This window comes from Littorina saxatilis, linkage group LG9 (assembly GCF_037325665.1).
Source record: "Littorina saxatilis isolate snail1 linkage group LG9, US_GU_Lsax_2.0, whole genome shotgun sequence".
In the NCBI taxonomy this organism is placed as follows: Eukaryota; Metazoa; Mollusca; class Gastropoda; order Littorinimorpha; family Littorinidae; genus Littorina; species Littorina saxatilis.
In genome coordinates, this window is record NC_090253.1 from 29226787 (window position 1) to 29247021 (window position 20235).

The window sequence follows — 20235 nt, forward strand, 5'->3', positions numbered from 1 at the left end:
CACACACACTCTTGCCTGCTTTCTATTTTTCTAAAGTTCATTGTGCGGGGTTTTTTTTCTCCAGAAAAGATAGAGGACATCAAACTCTACTTTGCATGTCAGAAACAGGGACTGGGAGTTTGAGTACATGAAGCTGACAGGCCTCGCGAAGCATCAAATAAGCAAGCTGTTGAACAGCACAGCAACATGTCCCGATTTGTATTATTTCTAATTTATTTTCAGTCTTATGATTTAGAAATATTACATTGTAGGAAAAAAACGTGTTCAAGCATCCGTAGTTTACTCAAATGCACGATGACCTGCTAGTGATTACCATGATATCCTAGCGGATGAAGGCGCTTTCAAAGTCAAGACAACACACTCAGCTGTGGCGGTTAAATGTCTCGTTCGACAGAATACACCAATACCTGGACCCGGGTTAACACGGCCACAAACAAAGCGGACGACAAAGTCCAAGGTTCAGATCCTCGTCAGGATTTGAACACAGCGGCACTGGTTCGACCCAGACAGTACGTCAGCAGGAACTGAAGCCGCCCCGGCACACCCCTCTCTTCCCATCGTTTTTGAAGGGTGGGAGCAGTGATAGCGATAGCGTACGCTAGAAAGCAAGGTTCAACCTTTAGTCACGATTTTTTCAAAGTACATGTAGAACCATTTCGTTCTGCATTCGACCCAGACACAAGACGTCCTTATGGGCTGAAGTTGCCTGCGCCCACCCCTCTTTTTCTTCAGTCGATGAAAGGGGACTATCGTTTTACGCGACCAGGAGCAGTGATAGCGATCATCCTGACATCAGGTCAAAATGAGTTCGGCTCATTCTCTCCCTGACAGGATGCCTTGAGTTTCCTTGTCTGGCAAGGAAACCGATTTTTTTGTTTACATATTTAGAACTTTTTGTAATGTGTTATGGATGATGTAAGCAGATTCGCGATCGTCGATAATGATTTTTCATGGTGTTTTGTATTTTTTTAAATTACAGAGGAATTTTTATTTTAGACAGTTTCAAGCGAGCTATTTTTCGCGGATGTATTTACTGTGCAAACAACTCTAAATATGGCATAAGTGTCATGTGATAATCAACCGTTTGGTTTCGACGCTCGCTGGAGCAGACGATTTTTTTGACGGTGATGCAACCATATATTACGGTCTCCTTCCGGCAGCAGTCCCAAAATTTCGACTTGTTTTGACCTTAGAACGATGTCTTTATCATAACTGTGAAGAACAGAACGGAGATCATTGTCGAAGTCGGCCAATCTGCAATCATTTTCGTCTCGCGAACACTGCTCGTGAACAACATATGGGAGATCACTCTGTATTCTGGTTTTGATAGATTCGCGAAGGACTTTCGCGTCCGGTCAGAGACAACTGGCGATAGCCGTGGAGCGAGGATTATCAGAATGTGATAGCGATAGCATACACGAGAAAGCAAGGTTCAACTTTTAGTCACGATTTGAACACAACAGAACCATACCACTTCGTCCTGCATTCGACCCAGACACAAGACGTCCTCAGGGACTGAAGTTGCCTCCCGCCCACCCCTCTTATTCTTCAGTCGATGAAAGGGGACTCGGTTTTCACGAGTGGGAGCAGTGGTAGCGATACTGTGGCTGTGTGTCATGTCACCCACACAAAGCCACCAGATGCACGTGCTGCTACTGATTAAACAGGCTGACGTCATGATCGGTGGTTTTTTTTTGTGCGCGTGCGCACAGGGGGTCGGGGTGGGATGATGGTGGTGGGAGAGGGGGGAGTTGGTGGTGGCGTTGTCCTTGAAAGGTTGATTGGTTGTGTGTTTTTTGATCGTCCCTTCAGTATGGCTATCTGGAACCGTCATTGAAGGGTCGGTTTACTCTTTGTTCTAGGGCAAATGAAATGGACCTGCATTGCATTTGCTAGCGGACCTATGATCATGCAGACAGAGGGTTTCCGAAAATCGTAGACGTCGAATGAAGAAGAAAAGCTGGTAGCAACCTTGAAATGCGAGCCGTGCGACCCAGACAAAGCCACCAGTTGCACGTGCTGTTACGTACTGATTATGCAAGCTAACGTCATTGTCAATTATTATTCTCTCTGTCCCCTCCCTCTTTCTCTCCTAATAGAAAAGAAAGAACGAAGAAATGTGTGCTGTTCGGTGTTGAAGGAGTTGTTTAGCCTTTCGAAGTTGCGTTGTCGCAAAATTAGGATTATTTACGTCGTGACATTTCATAGATAGGGAGGTGAGTCTAATGAAAGTGAAACCGACGTTTTGATTTGGATTTTGATAAAGATCATATCAATCAAAATGACACAAATTAGTTTGATTCGGGAAGAGAGAGAGAGAGAGAGAGAGAGAGAGAGAGAGAGAGAGAGAGAGAGAGAGAGAGAGAGAGAGAGAGAGAGAGAGAGAGAGAATGAGAGTAAGAGAGAATGAGAGTAAGAGTAAGAAAGTGAGAGCGTACGAGAGTGGCTTGGAGTAGATGAAAATAATCAATCAAGTTACTGACGAATGCTATTGGCTGATTGTGCTAGTGATACTGATAGCAAGAAACTGATGGAGAAAAAAAAGTCTGAGTGTGAGCAGACAGAAACAGATCCTACCCCCCCCCCCCCCCCCTTAAACCCGCTCGGGTTCTTTAAGATCTCTACAACAGAGATCGAACTACAAACAACCAATCGCTCATAGACTGACCGCTCTTCAAACATCAACTTTGAGCGCATACTACCGTACAATATCGACTGGCCAAGGAAGTCTTTCGGGCACGCATCGACCTGACCGACATGAACAGAAAACGCGTAGATTCAGAAGCAAAACCCCACAGATAACCAATCGTTCCCATGCATACGGAAACTGTCTTGGCACACGCACCTCAAACAAAACCAGCCCCAACGGCAGCACCCCCCCCCCCTACACACATCAATATCTCCGCTAATAACAGTAACACCAAGTTCCAGAAAAAGAAGCAGGCCGTTTGCAAACGCAATTTCATTTACTCGCACACGAAGCCTTGCCCCGTTTTCCCTCCCATAGCCAAAGACAGAGAAAAAACAATCTGATCAAAGCCGAGATATCAGAATCGATCAAAGCCAGCTCTAGAAGTTGCGCTCGCCGAGGTCTAGGAATGGGAGTAATTACAGGCAGTTCACCGAGACCTCGATGAAAAGACTCGGCCGTCTCTGGCACTCGAGAGGTCATCGGGAATCTTAGTCGAGACCTCGATGAAAAGTCTCGGGCGCCCAAGGGGTTACCGCGAGACTTCGCCGAGACCTTAGCAAGTAGTATTCGTCGTCTGGCGTTTGAGAGGTCATCTGGAGTCTTTGGAGTGTTGGCAGCTAAACGTGATCAGCCAACGCTCAGCGTGATTAGAGGCCACGGTGATGAGCTGATCATTGAGTTGGGTTTAGTTACAAACCCGGGTGATGGACGGGCAGGCCTAGTGATTTGAGGCGGTGTTGATGAACCGAATGTTGGAGAAGGGACTATAGTCTGGTTGATGGATGGGTTTAGTCCGATTAGTGAGGAGGTGGCAGTGCTGATTTTACTATCTGCTGATAATGTGTCTTTTAACTACCATCTGGCAATCATTGTTGCTGTTTTCATTTAAGGCCTAAAAAAAAAATAGGTGTGGTTACGGTAACCCGACCTACCCTATTTTTAGGGGCCGACCCTATAACTTTTTATTACATTTGTCAAAACAAAACAAAACACACAAGAAAACGAGTGCAGAAAACGCAATGAAAGCGAAAGCGCCCGAGTCGCACACTTATTTCCCTGTCAAGTAGGTTTAATTTGTACACATTAGAAAAAAAAGTTAAAACAAAAAAAGTGATTGCCTACCTTCCTACCCTATTTTTTGGGGCTATGTTACCGTAACCACACCTATTATTTTTTTTTGGCCTAATGGAAAGGTTCATTCTTCATGACACTGTCGTATCAATGTGCAAAATGACTTCCTGGAAGGAGTGTGTCTATAAATCTCATCCGTTGGACAAGTACAGAGGACGCACAGCTGACGGAAACAACATAAGAGAAGGCATACGAGATAAAAACATCAACAACTTAATATGTTGAGTCTAACACACGATGGTAGTCACACAAGCTCAGCTCTGATCGGTTTCAATCTGTATGTTACAGTAATGTGACACACAAGATGTGTGTGTGTGTGTGTGTGTGTGTGTGTGTGTGTGTGTGTGTGTGTGTGTGTGTGTGTGTGTGTGTGTGTGTGTGAGAGAGAGAGAGAGAGAGAGAGAGAGAGAGAGAGAGAGAGAGAGAGAGAGAGAGAGAGAGAGAGAGAAGGAAGGAAGAGGAGGTAAGCGGAGACCAACAGTCCACTAATTTGTCTTTAAAAATACCTGAGCATAATTGCATAGGGGTGCTAAGAGAGAAACAATCTTAGGCCTACTCAGACTGCACATACCACGTATTTCTTAGTCAGTGTCAACAAAACACTTCGTCTGCAACACCGCCGACTGCGGGATGGGTGGGGGAGGCATGTGATGGTGCATGTGTGTGTTTGTTTAAACAAGATATAGATAGATAGAGAACTTTGAACTTTATTTATTTATCGAGGGTAACAGAATAAGCAAAATATACATGCTTTTTTTCGTCCGGCCCTCGCCCATTGAGGGTAACTCGATTAATAACAAGAAGAAATAGAAGTTAAGTTAATTAATTAATTTATTGAGAGAGATGGAGAGAGAGAGAGAGAGAGAGAGAGAGAGAGAGAGATTTTGCTGTAAGATCTAATGAAAACTGTCCAGTTGGCAGTTACACAATCGACGTATAGTAGATTAATTGTAGTTGCTAACCAATATCAACTGACAGACATACTACCTCTCTCGTAACAGCATCGACTTAGTGTCTAAACTTCAAACTCGCTCTCTATCTGTCACACACACACACACACACACACACACACACACACACACACACCCTCCCTTACCTTTTTTCTTGAACGTCTTCGCCGATGCTGCTGACAGAGATGCAGAATCGCCAACGACATATTTTTCTGTTTTTCTCTCTCTCTGGGCTGTCTTCAACGTCCCTCTTTAACCATCAACGCACAAAACACACACACAAACAATTGCTTATCCAGCTGATGGCAATTCAACTTCAACTGCCCTCTCTGCCGGCTCTTACGGCCTTTCACGCACAACTGCCGAACTCCCGCGAGATTTTCAAAGTCCTGGTTTCCACAACCCTTTCCACATTTTGTTTCTTTCACTGAAATAATTGCCGTCTGCTTTTTTTCGACAATTCCTACCAAGCACGAGCTTTAAAGTAGGAATGGCATGGCTTGAAAAAGACCTGCAGGGCTAGACTATTTGAACTTTCGAGGGTTAATTAAAGCAAGGAGAGAGGGGAACTGGAAGTTTTCAGTGAGAGGTTTTCTGCATGCTGTTTATTGTTAACTCGTTACCGTTAATGAGTTTTTACGCCAACAATCTCTGCTGTTCCGTATCAGAGAAGGTTCTTCGTTTCACTCTTTCTGACCAGTGCCAAGCGCTATTTTTTCCAATTAAATTCTCCACATCCAGCGGATCAGAAGACAACTTCCACCACCCCGCCTTCATATCACAATACGATGCAACTCACCATCTCTCCGAGCTCCTACCGTTCTTACCTTTCTGCTTTCTTGTCTCTTTTTCTATTTTTGGTTCATGCATTACAAGAAAATATACCTCACCTCGAATTAGTACACAAGCAGTACATAAATTGTTATCATAACTCATGACGACCCCTCTAATTGACATTCGTTGTTTTTGTAAAATTTTTTTTTACTGTTCACAGAAAACTATAAATATGACTGGTATATCATGCAGAAGTTTAAGAAGAAACCTATTTTTCATTATCTATCTTTAAAATAATTCTTTGCCTCTGCTTACAACTAAAAAAACCCAATCCCATTAGACTTAATTGGCGGTAGTCTTTACCGTTGCAATGTCCAGACTCACTAATTTTAACTATACAGTCTCGCCAAGAAAGCAGTGTTGAGCCAACACAATGAAACGGTTCAAGCCATTTCCACAACCTAAACAGGTCTCTCCGCCAAGAAAGATTAAGAATACGTTTCCTTTCTTAGTTTCTAAGATTTCTTTGTCCTCGAACGTTGTTGCACATGAAACCACTGAGCTACAACAGAGTCCTCCTTGTTCCGAACCCGGTTCCATTCATGCAGTCCTGCAAGTCATTTTCACCATTCCCAACACCATTGCATGCAGTCGCAAAGCTCTTGTACTCTCGACTGAAACAGTTTCACGCGGTTCTGGAACCCGTTTAGACCTTCCTCCTTCCAACGATCTTAAACACCAACAACCTGTGGTCTCAACACTAGCCGTGCGACCAATAAGTTCACTCATATTCCAGACCAACTTTTTTTCCTTCTATGACCACACCTTTTCGCTCTCCCCCCCCCCCCTCCTTTCTTTGTGTGTTCCTTACAACATTTCACTACTCTTCTCTTTACCATCCCCTTGGTGACCCTAAGTTGGTCCTGCGACTGTTCACTACTGTCCTTATCTTCTACCCCCCCCCCCCCCCCAACTCTCCCCCTCCTACATGTTAATCTTTTCGTTCAGAGTGATGCATAGATCTACTCCTACCCTCCGCTGTGATAAATGGTAGGCTTGTACAGGTGTGAATAAGAGGAAAATCCCTAGTCAAGAAAACTCCGCTCAAGCCCTTGCCCTGTGAAGCCTTCTGAACCGATCGACTCTGGCAGGGCAAATCCACCCGCACAATCGTCAATGGATCCACCCGGGGATAGAGATAGAGCGTCTGCAGAGACACCAGAACAGTGGAACTGCCGCGTTCAGACCATCTGGTTTGAAAAGCCTAGTCCTACCCGTGTAGACGACTTTTGGTATGTGCCCTGCCCCAGTGGAGGGGTGGTCTTTCCCCATGTAACAGTCTGGGGAGCGTGGAGACAGTGAGTACAACTAGATTTCTACGAGAAGGACCATGTTTTCTTTTCTTGTTGATGCCCGAAGTCGTTCATGTACCTCACATTTGAGACTCCCTCGCTTTCGTAGGACCTCTGATGTCTGGAGTAAAACAGGAGAATTTCTTTTCGAACGGACATGTGTGTGTGCATGTGGAAGGTAGGAGGGGCATTAGATTATTCAGATAAGACAAAACCCCTAGGGTTTGCCGAAATACTGACAACAATTCCCTAATCTGGAAGCTGTGAGAAAACGTTTGTTTTGCCAAGCGCTAGAATTTGTGTTACTTTGCTAGGGCAGTCTGTCCGCCTCAACTTCGCTAAATTGACGAAGAGCTGAACCCATCAAACAGATTGTTTGTTTGCCAATCAAATAGTAACATTAAACAGTCATCCCGAAAAAGGGCAATTAAAATCAGTACTTAATCATCAAGGTGCGAGCAACTCCCCCCCCCCCCCCCCCCCCCCCCCCTCCTTTCTAAAGTCGCGTCGTGGATAAGGAAGCAAACACGGTTTGCTGCAATTACATTTGACACATACAGTGATACACATGCGCACACACGAGCATTTGCGTGCGTTTGTCTGCGTGCACGAGTGCGTGTGTGTGTGTGAGAGAGAGAGAGAGAGAGAGAGAGAGAGAGAGAGAGAGAGAGAGAGAGAGAGAGAGAGAGAGAGAGAGAGAGAGCGGACGGTCTTCGTCGTTATGACACAGGGGACATAACCTCACTACTTTACCTTTCAAATTCATTGGTGCTTTTTAAGAATTACTGCCCCTGGCACAATATCTGTTGCAAATCGGAATTGAGTGTTTTTATTCAAGGAGAATTATACAGAAAGTGACAGTTGCGTCATGCGGCAGAATTGTTTCTTTCTGTTCATGTGTGCATAGTTTCATTTCTCAGTTTATGGTTTTGACAGACACTAAAGATATGTCGCTGATAAAATGTGGAAGCAAATAGAGATTATAAAGGTCATAACAATTCAAACCATAGCACCAGTTCCAAACTTCCATACAATAAAATACCAGAAGGGATGGGCACAGGTAAGAAAGAAAGGGCCATTCATAAAGGGGGAAAAAAAAAGCTTTGCCAAACTTAGCAGTCAAATACCCTACTGGGGGGGGGGGGGGGGGGGGGGGGGGGGGGGCTAGCTCAAGACTCATATGTTCTGATGACTCAGAAAGGATGATTGAAAATCTGATGTAGAGAGTCACTGTCTCACCCCCCCCCCCCCCACCCACACAAACATGCAGAGACAGACACCTGACCTCTCACACAATTACTGTGCAGTTAACCTACATGTGAATGCAACAACATTTTAACAATGCAATTGTATTAGGCCAAACAAAAAAAAAATGTCTGTTTCTGGTAACATGGCTAAAACAAGAAGAGCAAACGCTCGATCGAGTCACTTTCGCAGTTCTGAATATTATATGAGGCATCAGATGGACAGGAAGAAATTGCTATTCACAACACAATGAGTCACGTTCACATAAAATTTGAGCCCGGTCACTTTTATAGTTTCCGAGAAAAGCCCAACGTTAAGTTGTGTGTTGCCGAACAGAAAAGGCTAGTTATCTCCCTTGTTTTTCTGATAACGTTCGTAAAAGGCTACAGATGTAAATACTTTGATGTAAAGAATAATCCTACAAAGTTTCAATCACATCCGATGAACTTTGTCAAAGATATAAAATGTCTAATTTTTCCTTTGACGCTGACCTGTGACCTTGAAAAAGGTCAAAGGTCAACGAAACCATCGTTAAAGTGTAGAGGTCATTGGAGGTCACGACTAAACAAAATATGAGCCCGATCGCTTTGATAGTTTCCGAGAAAAGTTTGTCAAAGATATAAAATGTCTAATTTTTCCTTTGACGCTGACCTGTGACCTTGAAAAAGGTCAAAGGTCAACGAAACCATCGTTAAAGTGTAGAGGTCATTGGAGGTCACGACTAAACAAAATATGAGCCCGATCGCTTTGATAGTTTCCGAGAAAAGTCCAACGTTAAGGTGGTGTCTACGGACGGCCGGCCGGACGGCCAGCCGGCCGGCCGGACAGACTAACACTGACCGATTACATAGAGTCACTTTTTCTCAAGTGACTCAAAAAATAGGGTCGGTAGGTAGGGATTTTTTTATTTTTTTAAAAAAATTTTTTTTACCCCAAATGTAGACCAATAAAACTAACTTTAAAAATCGCGCAAAGAGACTGGATTCACTATACATAGAGACAAGACACTCAACACATTTACAAATCGTCAGCGGACTTTCGTTTTCACACGTTTTTGTTGTTCATTTTCTCACCTGTCCTTTACCACCCCCCAAAAAAAAATTTTTTTTGAGTTTGGAAAAAAAAAGTTTAGGGTCGGCGCCGAAATTTAGGGTCGGTCGGGTGACCAGAAACAGAATTTTTTTTTTTGGGCCTTAGATAATTCATTTCTTTCTATTGTTCTCGTTGCATGTTTGACAGTTAACCATTCACTATTCAACAGCATCCCACTCACACTCACAGTATATTTAATATCACTAAAATGAAAATTTCAATCATAGCATTAACAGCTACACATTTTCTTTTCCCCTTTCTTTTCTCAAAACGAAAGAATTTTGTGTGTGTGTGTGTGTGTGTGTGTGTGTGTGTGTGTGTGTGCGTGTGTGTGACTTTGACCCTTGATTGGAACTACATACCCTTTTCTTTTTTAATGAAAAGCTAGGTTATCTTGACTCTCTGTCTCACATTTTGCTGCAAGGGGCCCTCTGTGTAATGTGACATTTGCGCAGTTGTTGACGGGCGCAGTGGCCTAGTGGATAAGGCGCCGACCTCCCAAGCAAAAGGTCGTGGGTTTGAGTTCTGACCGCACCTGGTTGGTTTAGGGTGGAGATTTGTTCTATATCCATGGTCAACTTTAGGTATGTGCAGACCTGCCAGTGCCTTATCCCCCTTTGCGTGTACACGCAAGCACAAGACCAAGTGTGCACGGAAAAGATTCTGTAATCCACGTCAGAGTTTGGTGGGTAATAGAAACACGAAAATACCAAGCATGCTTCCCCAAACAGTTATGTGTGACTGCCTAAATGGCGAGGTAAAAACGGACATACGCATAAAAACCATTTGTGCGAAAAACATGTGTCCATGGGAGTTTCAGCCCAAGAACGCAGAAGAAGAAGAAGAAGCACATAGTTGCAGTGAGTGCTCCAACTTGAAGCTTAACAAGTTTGGGAACACAATCATCATGACAACACACATTTTTTTCTCGTGGTATCAGAACATACCGTATGTTCTGATCCTTTAATTTTTAAAGTCATTATTCCACTGTTGCAACCTGCAATACTCATTGAAGTTGAATGTTCAGAAATGGGCAACCTTTTCTGGGAATTCCAAGATAGTGCTGCTTAGTTCTGTAAACTATTACTTATTAGTGTGGGAGTAATTTTCATTATGAAAGGGGTCTATACTCTAACACAGTAACACTTACAGGGATGGCTTTAGTTTAAACGGATTGCTGGTACTTAACAGGTAAAAATATTGTTTTACAATACTGGAAATAAATCAGCCATATTCACAGGTCACACAAAATTTATATTTACAGGTCACACATGTTGTAATTGGTAAATACATACATAATCGTTACTTAACAAATGCAATGTAAACCCTGTGTTTCAGCAGGTGATTGTGACAATTTCTGTGAAACTGGGAGGCAAGATTAACACATGTTTGTAAAGTCAAAGAAATACCCGCTTAGAGTAACAATCAACAAATGATCATGGAGGAATCTGATACACAGTACTACTACTAGTACGTACTACTACAGTACTAAGTCTACTACAAGTACGACCACATTGCCATGTAAAATCGGAGGTGAAAACCTCCTGATACCCAAATCGCATAGTTACTGTTCAGTAAAGATTGAGGTAAAGCAACATGTTTACCGTATCTTTCATACAGGAAGTATGAGTGCATGCATGTGTTTTGGTTGTGTTTAGGGTAGGAGGTGCATATGTCATTATGTGCATGACACGCAGATGAGCACTTTTAGTTTTACTGGCAAATAATCAACAAAATACAAATTTGAGAGGTGTTCCTGTTGTACTTCATAGGGGCTAGTTGATTAAAAATGTCACGGCCTCAGTAATTTTGATTTTGGGAGTTGAAAATAGAATGTTGATGTTACTTAAATTCTACTAAAAAAGCATAAAGTTCAAAACTTTACAAATAGACAATCCAAACACAAGATCCCCACTAACTATTATGCTGCACATTTTGTGTATCGAACATCTACCTTGCGCGCGAGACTCAAGTGAAAGTAGGCTACTTTTAATTTCAAACGTTCAAAAATCATGTTCTCGTGATCTGTGAATGAATCATTCCAGTGATGAACCAATCCTTTGGTATCGTAAGCTCCAAACCACTCCTTCCTCACTGAAGATACACTGCACAAACGAACAATACACAAACGCAAACTATGACAAAACAAACATCAGACGCATGACATGTGCGGTTTGTTGTTCATGTTTATCTTGTCATTCATTCAAGCGAGCAGACAACGTACAAAAGTCTGACTCAGAACAGAAGCAGGAAAAACCAAATCTCTACCTAACAGTAACATTAGTAACAATAACATGACGAATTTGTTCAGTTGTTTCACTCATCATTCAAACTGAAACTTCAGACTTACCTGTCGAGCGTCCATTGTAGAGTGAGCTGCTGTTGTCGCACACGAAAACTACGGTGATACGCTGAAAATCGTATTCAAAAGTGTCTGAAATGTACACGGCTGCTATCATGCGGAAGTAGACCTTTTCAATCTCTTTCGTGGCGCCAAACCGTCACTTCCCGACAAAAGAGTGCATGGTCTAAGGGACAGAACCCCGTTTGAATAGTACATTGTGTTTGCGTTGTTGTTCCCCTTGTGTAATTGGGAGGGACAAAAAGAGAGAAATTTCAATCGTACAAGCACGATATTGTTGTTCTGAAAGTTGGACAGATAGAAACACGCCAGGACTGAAGATGTGTCGAGTCAACGTACATACTGAATTGTAATTTCGGAATTATTTCGCTTTGCTTCAAACTCATTGCCGGCTTTCGTGATGGTGCACTATCTTTATTTTTCTCTACTTTCATTTGACCCCAAACCAACTTTACATAATCATTCCGCTTATCCCTCAAGTAATGGTAAAAGCTATAAAGTATTCTTTATTGACAAAAGTACTACATCAGGTGCCTGTCTTTTTTCAGCACTTTGAAGCCAGTCCCGATTAGTAGACAGAAAAGGTGCAAATCAATAGTCAATTAAGTTACTCCTGTTTTTTCCAAGGAATATCCAGTCAGCTACATCTAAACTATTATGTTAATCATTTGTATTGCATCTTATTCAAAGTCCTGTTCACTTATATATAACCCCCCCCACACACACACACACACACACACACACACACATTCTCTCTCTCTCTCTCTCTCTCTCTCCGTCTCTCTCTCTCTCATCTTCTTTTGTTGTTGTTGTTGAGCGAGGTGTATTATAAGTACCGGACGTTTGCTTGTGACGTAATGGGCCGATTATGAATAGAGAGAGAGAAAGAGAGAGAGAGAGAGAGAGAGAGAGAGAGAGAGAGAGAGAGAGAGAGAGAGAGATTTGTTTTGGTTCAAACAACATTTTATTCAGAATTCTTCGCATGAAACAATTCAAAACTGACATACATCTAGGACACGCACTCAAGCAAATGCTTATATTACGTAACCAGAACACTACTACTAAATTACACACATTTTCATAATGGTGGACATAACAAAAATAAACCAGAAGAACAAATTGAAGGAATAGGGATGGGGAACTAAATAAGAACAGAAGAATCTACAGAAGAGAAACAAGTCGCGTAAGGCGAAATTACTACATTTAGTCAAGCTGTGGAACTCACAGAATGAAACTGAACGTAGTCCGCCGCTAGTGCAAAAGACACTGAAAATGTCTTGCAGACGAGGCAGCTAAATTGAAGACGCTTGTTTTGGAACCTCGATCTCTTCTAAAGCATCGTGCAATCTATTACGTCAAAGCAAAGAAACGTCACTCTGAAAGTGTGGCGTGACGTGTTAGTTCAAAAGATTCATCGAGGGTAATTAGCGAGCGCAATTTTTGTTTCTATAATGACGTTTGTCTCGGTGACTTTGGCGTATTATCCTACATACGTGAGAGAGACACCCGTGAGATAATAATCGTTCAATTCACACGTGTGTATATCATGTAAATGAGGTCATGTCAAGCAAGTCTGGCAGGGACCTGTTTTTCCACTGCTTATGATGACAAAGTCACCGAGACAAACGTCATTATAGAAACAAAAATTGCGCTCGCTAATTACCCTCGATGAATCTTTAGAACTAACACGTCACGCCACACTTTCAGAGTGACGTTTCTTTGCTTTGACGTAATAGATTGCACGATGCTTTAGAAGAGATCGAGGTTCCAAAACAAGCGTCTTCAATTTAGCTGCCTCGTCTGCAAGACATTTTCAGTAAAATACACGTAAGTACAGTATGTAGGATAAACAGAATACTACATGGCTTGCTGTGTCGTACCAGATTTACACTCGTTGCTTTTTCAAATAGTGAACAGCTCGCTTTCGCTCGCAGTTCAATATTTAAAAAAACAACTCGTGTAAATCTGGTACGACACAGCAAGCCATGTAGTATTCTCTATGTATTACCTTACTGGGAGAATGCAAGTTTCCAGTACAAATGACTTAACATTTCTTACATACTGCTTGACTAAAATCTATACAAACATTGACTATATTCTATACAAGAAACACTTAACAAGGGTAAAAGGAGAAACAGAATCCGTCAAAATGGAGGCCGGAATCACTCAGTTGAATCGAGCTCCGACCAAACACCACGTAATAACTAGGTTAATTTATGCACTCGCGTGAACAAGAAACTGTCGAGCTTCACAGATGTCGTCGTTGGGTAGTTTTGGGTTTGTTTTACTGCCATAGGAGGATTTTTGAACTGTAAATGCACTCAGCTGCAACGAAAACGCAAAACGAAGGCTGTGAGCTGCACTGTGCCTTTAATTAAAGTTTTGCATGACCGTAATATTATAGTATCCATCTGGACTCAAAGCTAAAAGCAACAACCTCACAGCTTCCTGTGTGAAGTGAACATATTTATGTGCAATGATGTCACACACACACACACACACACACACACACACACACACACACACACACACACACACACACACACACACACACACACACACACACACACACACACACACACACACACACTAAAACAATAGTTGATCGGTGTCTTATTGCTCGTACCAAATGTCAGATGCCAATCACATTCATAATTAGACGAAAACCATCGCTGTATGAGAGTTTTTTCTGATAGACAAAACGGCGGGGGATTTTACCCTAGTGTTGCGGTGGGTGTAGAAGGCAAATCGACCGAGCTGCGGGGGATCTTACCCCGTCAAATTTCACTGTTGATCTTTGTACCCATCGTGAGTCTAAACTAAGCTAAGCTGAAAATTAAAAATGGAAAGCAGTATCCACAAGTAGTTAGACTTTGACAAGCAAGAAGATTTAAGCCCTTCTGTTGACCGTGCTTTGTGTTATTATATCATTTTTAACGTGGGGGACAGTATTTCTGACCTGTCTTGGTGAAATGTCTTCTCTTATGTAGTACACGAGAGTACTAAATGGTAAGATAACTGGCTGATCCAATGCAACACAAAGTACCGTTCAGTATGATATAAACTTTAATACAAGAAAGTCTGGTTATCTACTATTTCAAGGCATTAATTTGGAGACACCTACCATGTGGTTGGTCTTGCGGGGGACATAATCGTGTGTAGCGCCTGCGGTGGACACAACAAGGCGTTCCACGATCCAGGGCGAGTACCCGGTGTAACACGAAATTTTTACTCCACGAAAAATTTACTCCGGAGTAAAAATGTTGTACGAAATTCTTACTCCGAGTACACCTTTCGTACGAGAATAGAACTCTCCAAGGCACACAAAAATTACTCCCTCCACGAAATTTTTACTCCCCATTTTTCTTACTTCCAGTAAAAATCTCGTGCGCGAAAATGGGATGCGGGCGAAGAGAAGGGATAATGCCAATATGTAATCTCGCACAAACGAATGTCGCGCTACCCTCCCCCCCCTTCCACCACCAAGACTAACAGGGGACAAGGGAGTAAAAGTTTCGTACACCTGGCATGGGAAGTTAAATTGCTCGTGTTAGGGTGGAGTAATTTATCAATCAATATGAAGCTTATATAGCGCGTATTCCGTGGGTACAGTTCTAAGCGCTTGTCGAAGAGTTGTCAACACAGGACTAACAAAGAAACTAACATCTACAGACGGACACGAACACTATCACACACTAGCAAACCCTGATACACATACAACAAACAACTGTTTAACAACAATGTACACATCAATAGCTAGGTCCAAACAACATAATATTAAACACAAAGAAAACACCTCTCACAGAGCACAGCACAAGAATGTCTTTTGGGGCACAACACATCACGTCGAACATGAAAGTCGCAGCCAGCTACGGGAAGAACTGAGTCTTCAACCTACTCTTGAACGCGTCAAGAGAGGGGCTCTGGCGAAGCTCAAGCGGCAGGGAGTTCCAGACGGAGGGGCCCGCGGAGGGGAATGCACGCTGACCAGCAGATGCGAGTTTCGAGCGAGGGATGTGAAGGCGGAGTGGGTCAGCAGCAGAACGAAGGGGACGGTCCAAGGGCTGGGTGTACAGGTCCAGGGAGGATTAAAGGTACTCGGGAGCAGAGTCGTTTAGACACTTGTAGACGAGAATGGACAGTTTGTAGGAGATTCGGGTGTTGACAGGGAGCCAGTGCAAGGAGCGAAGTAGGGGGGTGATGTGGTCTCGCTTCGTCTTCCTCAACGTCAGCCTGGGAGCAGCGTTCTGGACTCGTTGTAGGGCCATGAATGGATGAGGCGGGGAGGCCAGCCAGAAGAGAGTTGCAGTAGTCCAGACGACTGAAGATGAGAGAGACAACCAGCTTGACACAGGCGTTGTGGGTGAGGTAGCGACGGATGGAGGCGATGCGTCGTAGGTGGAAAAAGCAGGTCTTGATGATGAAGGAGATGTGTGTCTGCATGGAGAGAGTGGAGTCGAGAAAGACGCCAAGGCTCTTGACAGCAGGGGAGAATGGAACAGTCGCGTCATCCAGCTGGAGGTCGGTCACAGTGAGGGAAGCAATCTTCTGTCGTGTTCCAACGAGAAGGGCCTCCGTCTTCTCACTGTTCAGCTTCAACTTGTTCTCAGTCATCCAGTTCTTGATGTCAGTGAAACAACTGGAGATGGATCCCAGGAGATGGTCAACGTCCTCCGGCTTGGCGCTGTTCTGGAGCTGCGTGTCATCAGCAAAGGAGTTGTAGTTCAAGCCGTGGCGTTCGATGACCAGGGAGAGGGGTTGGGTGTACAGGGTGAAAAGGACAGGGCCGAGGACAGACCCTTGTGGGACGCCGAAGCGGACAGGGACAGGCTGAGAAGAGAACGAATCAGTGGTGACAGTCTGAGAGCGGTTCTGGAGGTAGTTCCGGAACCAACAGAGGGCAGTGTCGTGAATGCCGAACGCGGAACTGAGGCGATCGACGAGTAGCTGATGGTCGATCGTGTCGAAGGCCGCGGAAAGGTCCAGCAGCACAAGGGCAGAGACGAGACCGCTATCTGTTGCGTTCAGGAGGTCCGTGGTGATTCGCAGGAGCGCCGTCTCGGTGCTGTGGTGAGGGCGGTACGCTGACTGGTACACTGGCATCAGCGAGTTCCGAGACAGGTGGGCGCTCAACTGCTCCAGAATGATACGCTCCAGAAGCTTGGAGAGGAAGGGCAGGTTGGACACAGGACGGTAGTTCTTCAACTCGTTGACGTCAAGGCCGGGCTTCTTGATGAGTGGGCGGACAACGGCAGACTTGAAGCAGTCGGAAACGACGCTTGTGGCCAGGGAGATGTTGATGATATCTGTGAAGAGGAAGCCTGGCAGGGGATCTAGCTCGCAGGTCTTGATGGCCGTCTTGGTGATGAGTCGCTTGACGTGGTTTTGAGTGACAGGCTGAAAGCACGTGAGGGGGGAGCCGGAGAAGGAGGGGGAGGGTGGGGACGGGACGAAGGGCTGCTGATCGAGTGTTCTCCGAAGCTTGTCAATCTTGTCCTTGAAGAACTCCGAGAATAACTCCGGGATATCTTGTGGTGGGTAAGCGGGGGAGGAGCCAAGGAGAGAGGACATGATGGAGAACAGCTCCCTGGATGATGAGGCGTTGGCGATGCGGTCGTGGAAGTGCTCGACCTTGGCAGCAGTGATGGCTTGCGTGACTCGTTATTTATTCACCAGGGGAGTAACATTTGTGTTCGAAATGTTTACTCGGAACTCACCTGTCGTGGGGAGTAATTTTCTCGTGTTATGGGGGAGTACTTTTTTCGTAAAGGGAGTAAAAATCTCGTGGCAGTAATTTTCTCGTGTTACACCGGCCTGCAAATTAACGTTGTGCAACCACTCTGTGGTGCAGTACACAGACATGAAAGACCCCATAGAATGTTTACCTGCGGATAAATTTAGAGACAGCGCTGCTGAACGGGTGTGTCCTTTTTAAGTTAAAGTTGAACCGAGACGGTACTCAAGCTCGTTCTCTTGGGGAACATTTTCTGTGAAACTTTGAGAAAAATGGGCACAGATACATTCTGTTTCAAATGCTGGGACAGCATATTCTCGTACGAAGAACCGCGAGTGGTACGTATTCGCAGCATCAGCCTTGGCGTCATCTACTGGAGTATCATGCTGGCAGTGTTGCTCTTCGTCATACTGTAAGTACAACCTGCTTTCCATTACACGAATCCAAAAACAAAGTGACTGCCAACGTTCCAAAATTCAGAATTAAAAAAAACCCAAGAAAGGTAGGTTGTTGGAACGTTTGTTATTGACAAAACAATACATTTACAGATATTTCGACCCAACGGTCTTTTAAGTGAACAGACAAACAAATATTCACACAAAACTTATCTTGATAGAATCAGTTCACGTCCGCTGGTCAGGAAGCCAACAACCTACATTTCTTGTTTTTTCCATTACACGGTTAAAGGCACAGTACGCCTCCCGTAAAGCATCACAGATACTGTCAGGCTTTTACACACAGTACAAACACCCTTTCATTTGAACGCTCACCAAACGGGAACATCCTAGGTGCCCTACGTAAAGAGCGAGCAATTTTTAAAGAATTAATTTTGCGGATTGTCTCAGTAGACAATCGGACCGTGGTGCGTTTTGGCGCTAGACCTAACTTTTAAAATCTAAATAATAAATTAACAGCTTGTTACACAAACATTCTTAAATCATAAAAGAATTCTTTTATAATCAAGACAAGATCAGTACAATTCGAAGTTTTTAAAATTTGAAAAAAGAAAAGCCCGGAAGCAGGGTCACGCAAGGTCGTGGTTCTCGTAGCAGACGACGGTTTATGCCTATCGCCAGTTCCTCTGAACAGTCAAAAGCCATCGCTAGAGTTCTTGTGAACCACAGCCGTTTGTTTCGTGCATAGTCAGAGGTACATAATAACGTGCTATTGCAGATAAGCTCACATCGAGTCGCATTCAAATTACTAACTGACGACTACATTGTGAACAAGCATTGACCTTAACGGGCAAAGTAGCTGCCCGTGGTGACACGGGGGTAGGACATGGATACAGTCTCTGCACAAACAGTTGACCTGTGACCTAATCCGCGACCTTAAGTCACGCTTAACAGTTTCAAACCATACTGAGAGAGAGCGAGAGAAAGAGAGAGGGGGAGAGAGAAAGAGAGAGAGAGGGAGAGAGAGAGAGGGGGGGAGAGAGAGAGAGAGGGGAGAGAGAGAGAGAGAGAGAGAGGGAGAGAGAGACAGAGAGGGAGACGAGAGAGAGAGAGAGAGAGAGAGAGAGACAGACAGACAGACAGAGACAGAATGACAGACAGATAGACAGACAGAGCTGTCGGCATCCAAGTAACAGATTAACAACAACAGTCGTCGCCGAGACCTTATTACACCCCCGGTATAGGGGTGTGTATAGGTTTCGGTCCATGTGTTTGTTTGTTACACCCCCGGTATAGGGGTGTGTATAGGTTTCACTCGATGTTTTTGTTTGTTTGTGTGTTTGTTTGTGTGTTTGTTTGTGTTCGCAAGTAGATCTCAAGAATGAACGGACCGATCGTCACCAAACTTGGTGAACAGGTTCTATACATTCCTGAGACGGTCCTTACAAAAATTGGGACCAGTCAAACACACGGTTAGGGAGTTATTGGTGGATTTTGGTTTTTTGGGGGGATCATCTACGGCATAACTCTTCCTTATCTTCTCCATGTTTTCAGCGTTTACCTCCCTTCCTTCGTATGGTGCACTTACTATTATGAGGGGGCATCTTCGGATATTCCCGGCGTTCTGTTACTATTTTTAGAAGGTCACCGCAGTGTCCAGAACGTAAATTGGACCCGTAAATTATCCTCACTGTAAAAGTGCAAAGGTCGAATCAATTTATAGCCACGCGAAAAATACACTGTCATCTATCTCTCTATATTTTCGGCTTCTCTGTGTTTGTGTGTCTGTGTGTGTGTGTGTCTCTCTCTCTATGTGGGCAACACCTATGGATTGTTCAGTTCTGTTTGTGATGTGGTCTGGCGGCTTTTGTGTATTTGTATGTACTGGCCTTCCTTTGAGAAGCCACAACAGTTCAAAAGGGCTTAGAGATAAGCTCTAAATTGCTCAATCCTGAGCAGTGAGAATGGTTATTTCCCTGTGACCAACCGGGGTGTTTTTCCTATCGGAGGAATTTCTTGTTTGTTTGTGTGTTTGTTTGTGTTCGCAAGTAGATCTCAAGAATGAACTGACCGATCGTCACCAAACTTGGTGAACAGGTTCTATACATTCCTGAGACGGTCCTTACAAAAATTGGGACCAGTCAAACACACGGTTAGGGAGTTATTGGTGGATTTTGGTTTTTTGGGGGATCAACTACGGCATAACTCTTCCTTATCTTCTCCATGTTTTCAGCGTTTACCTCCCTTCCTTCGTATGGTGCACTATAGTGCACTTCGGATATTCCCGGCGTTCTGTTACTATTTTTAGAAGGTCACCGCAGTGTCCAGAACGTAAATTGAACCCGTAAATTATTCTCACTGTAAAAGTGCAAAGGTCGAATCAATTTATAGCCACGCGAAAAATACACTCTCATCTATCTCTATATATTTATACAATAGATAAAGATATATATATACGGCTTCTCTGTGTGTGTGTGTGTTTGAGTGTGTCTGTAGAAAACACCTGTG

The 20235-nt window shown here is 43.9% G+C and overlaps 2 protein-coding genes across 2 annotated transcripts in view; one reads left to right on the forward strand and one right to left on the reverse strand.

Annotated features, from left to right (window-relative positions):
- The window catches only part of LOC138975810 (septin-2-like), a 125832-nt gene extending 114091 nt beyond the window's left edge, over window positions 1–11741 (reverse strand). The window contains exon 1 of the mRNA XM_070348567.1: window positions 11587–11741. Coding sequence (XP_070204668.1) covers window positions 11587–11601 — 15 coding nt within the window. The 5' untranslated portion in view covers window positions 11602–11741. The remainder of the gene's footprint in view (window positions 1–11586) is intronic.
- A 5770-nt stretch (window positions 11742–17511) lies between these two features.
- Window positions 17512–20235, forward strand: part of LOC138977174 (P2X purinoceptor 4-like) — a 30342-nt gene continuing 27618 nt past the window's right edge. Inside the window, exon 1 of the mRNA XM_070350082.1 lies at window positions 17512–17744. Coding sequence (XP_070206183.1) covers window positions 17605–17744 — 140 coding nt within the window. The 5' untranslated portion in view covers window positions 17512–17604. The remainder of the gene's footprint in view (window positions 17745–20235) is intronic.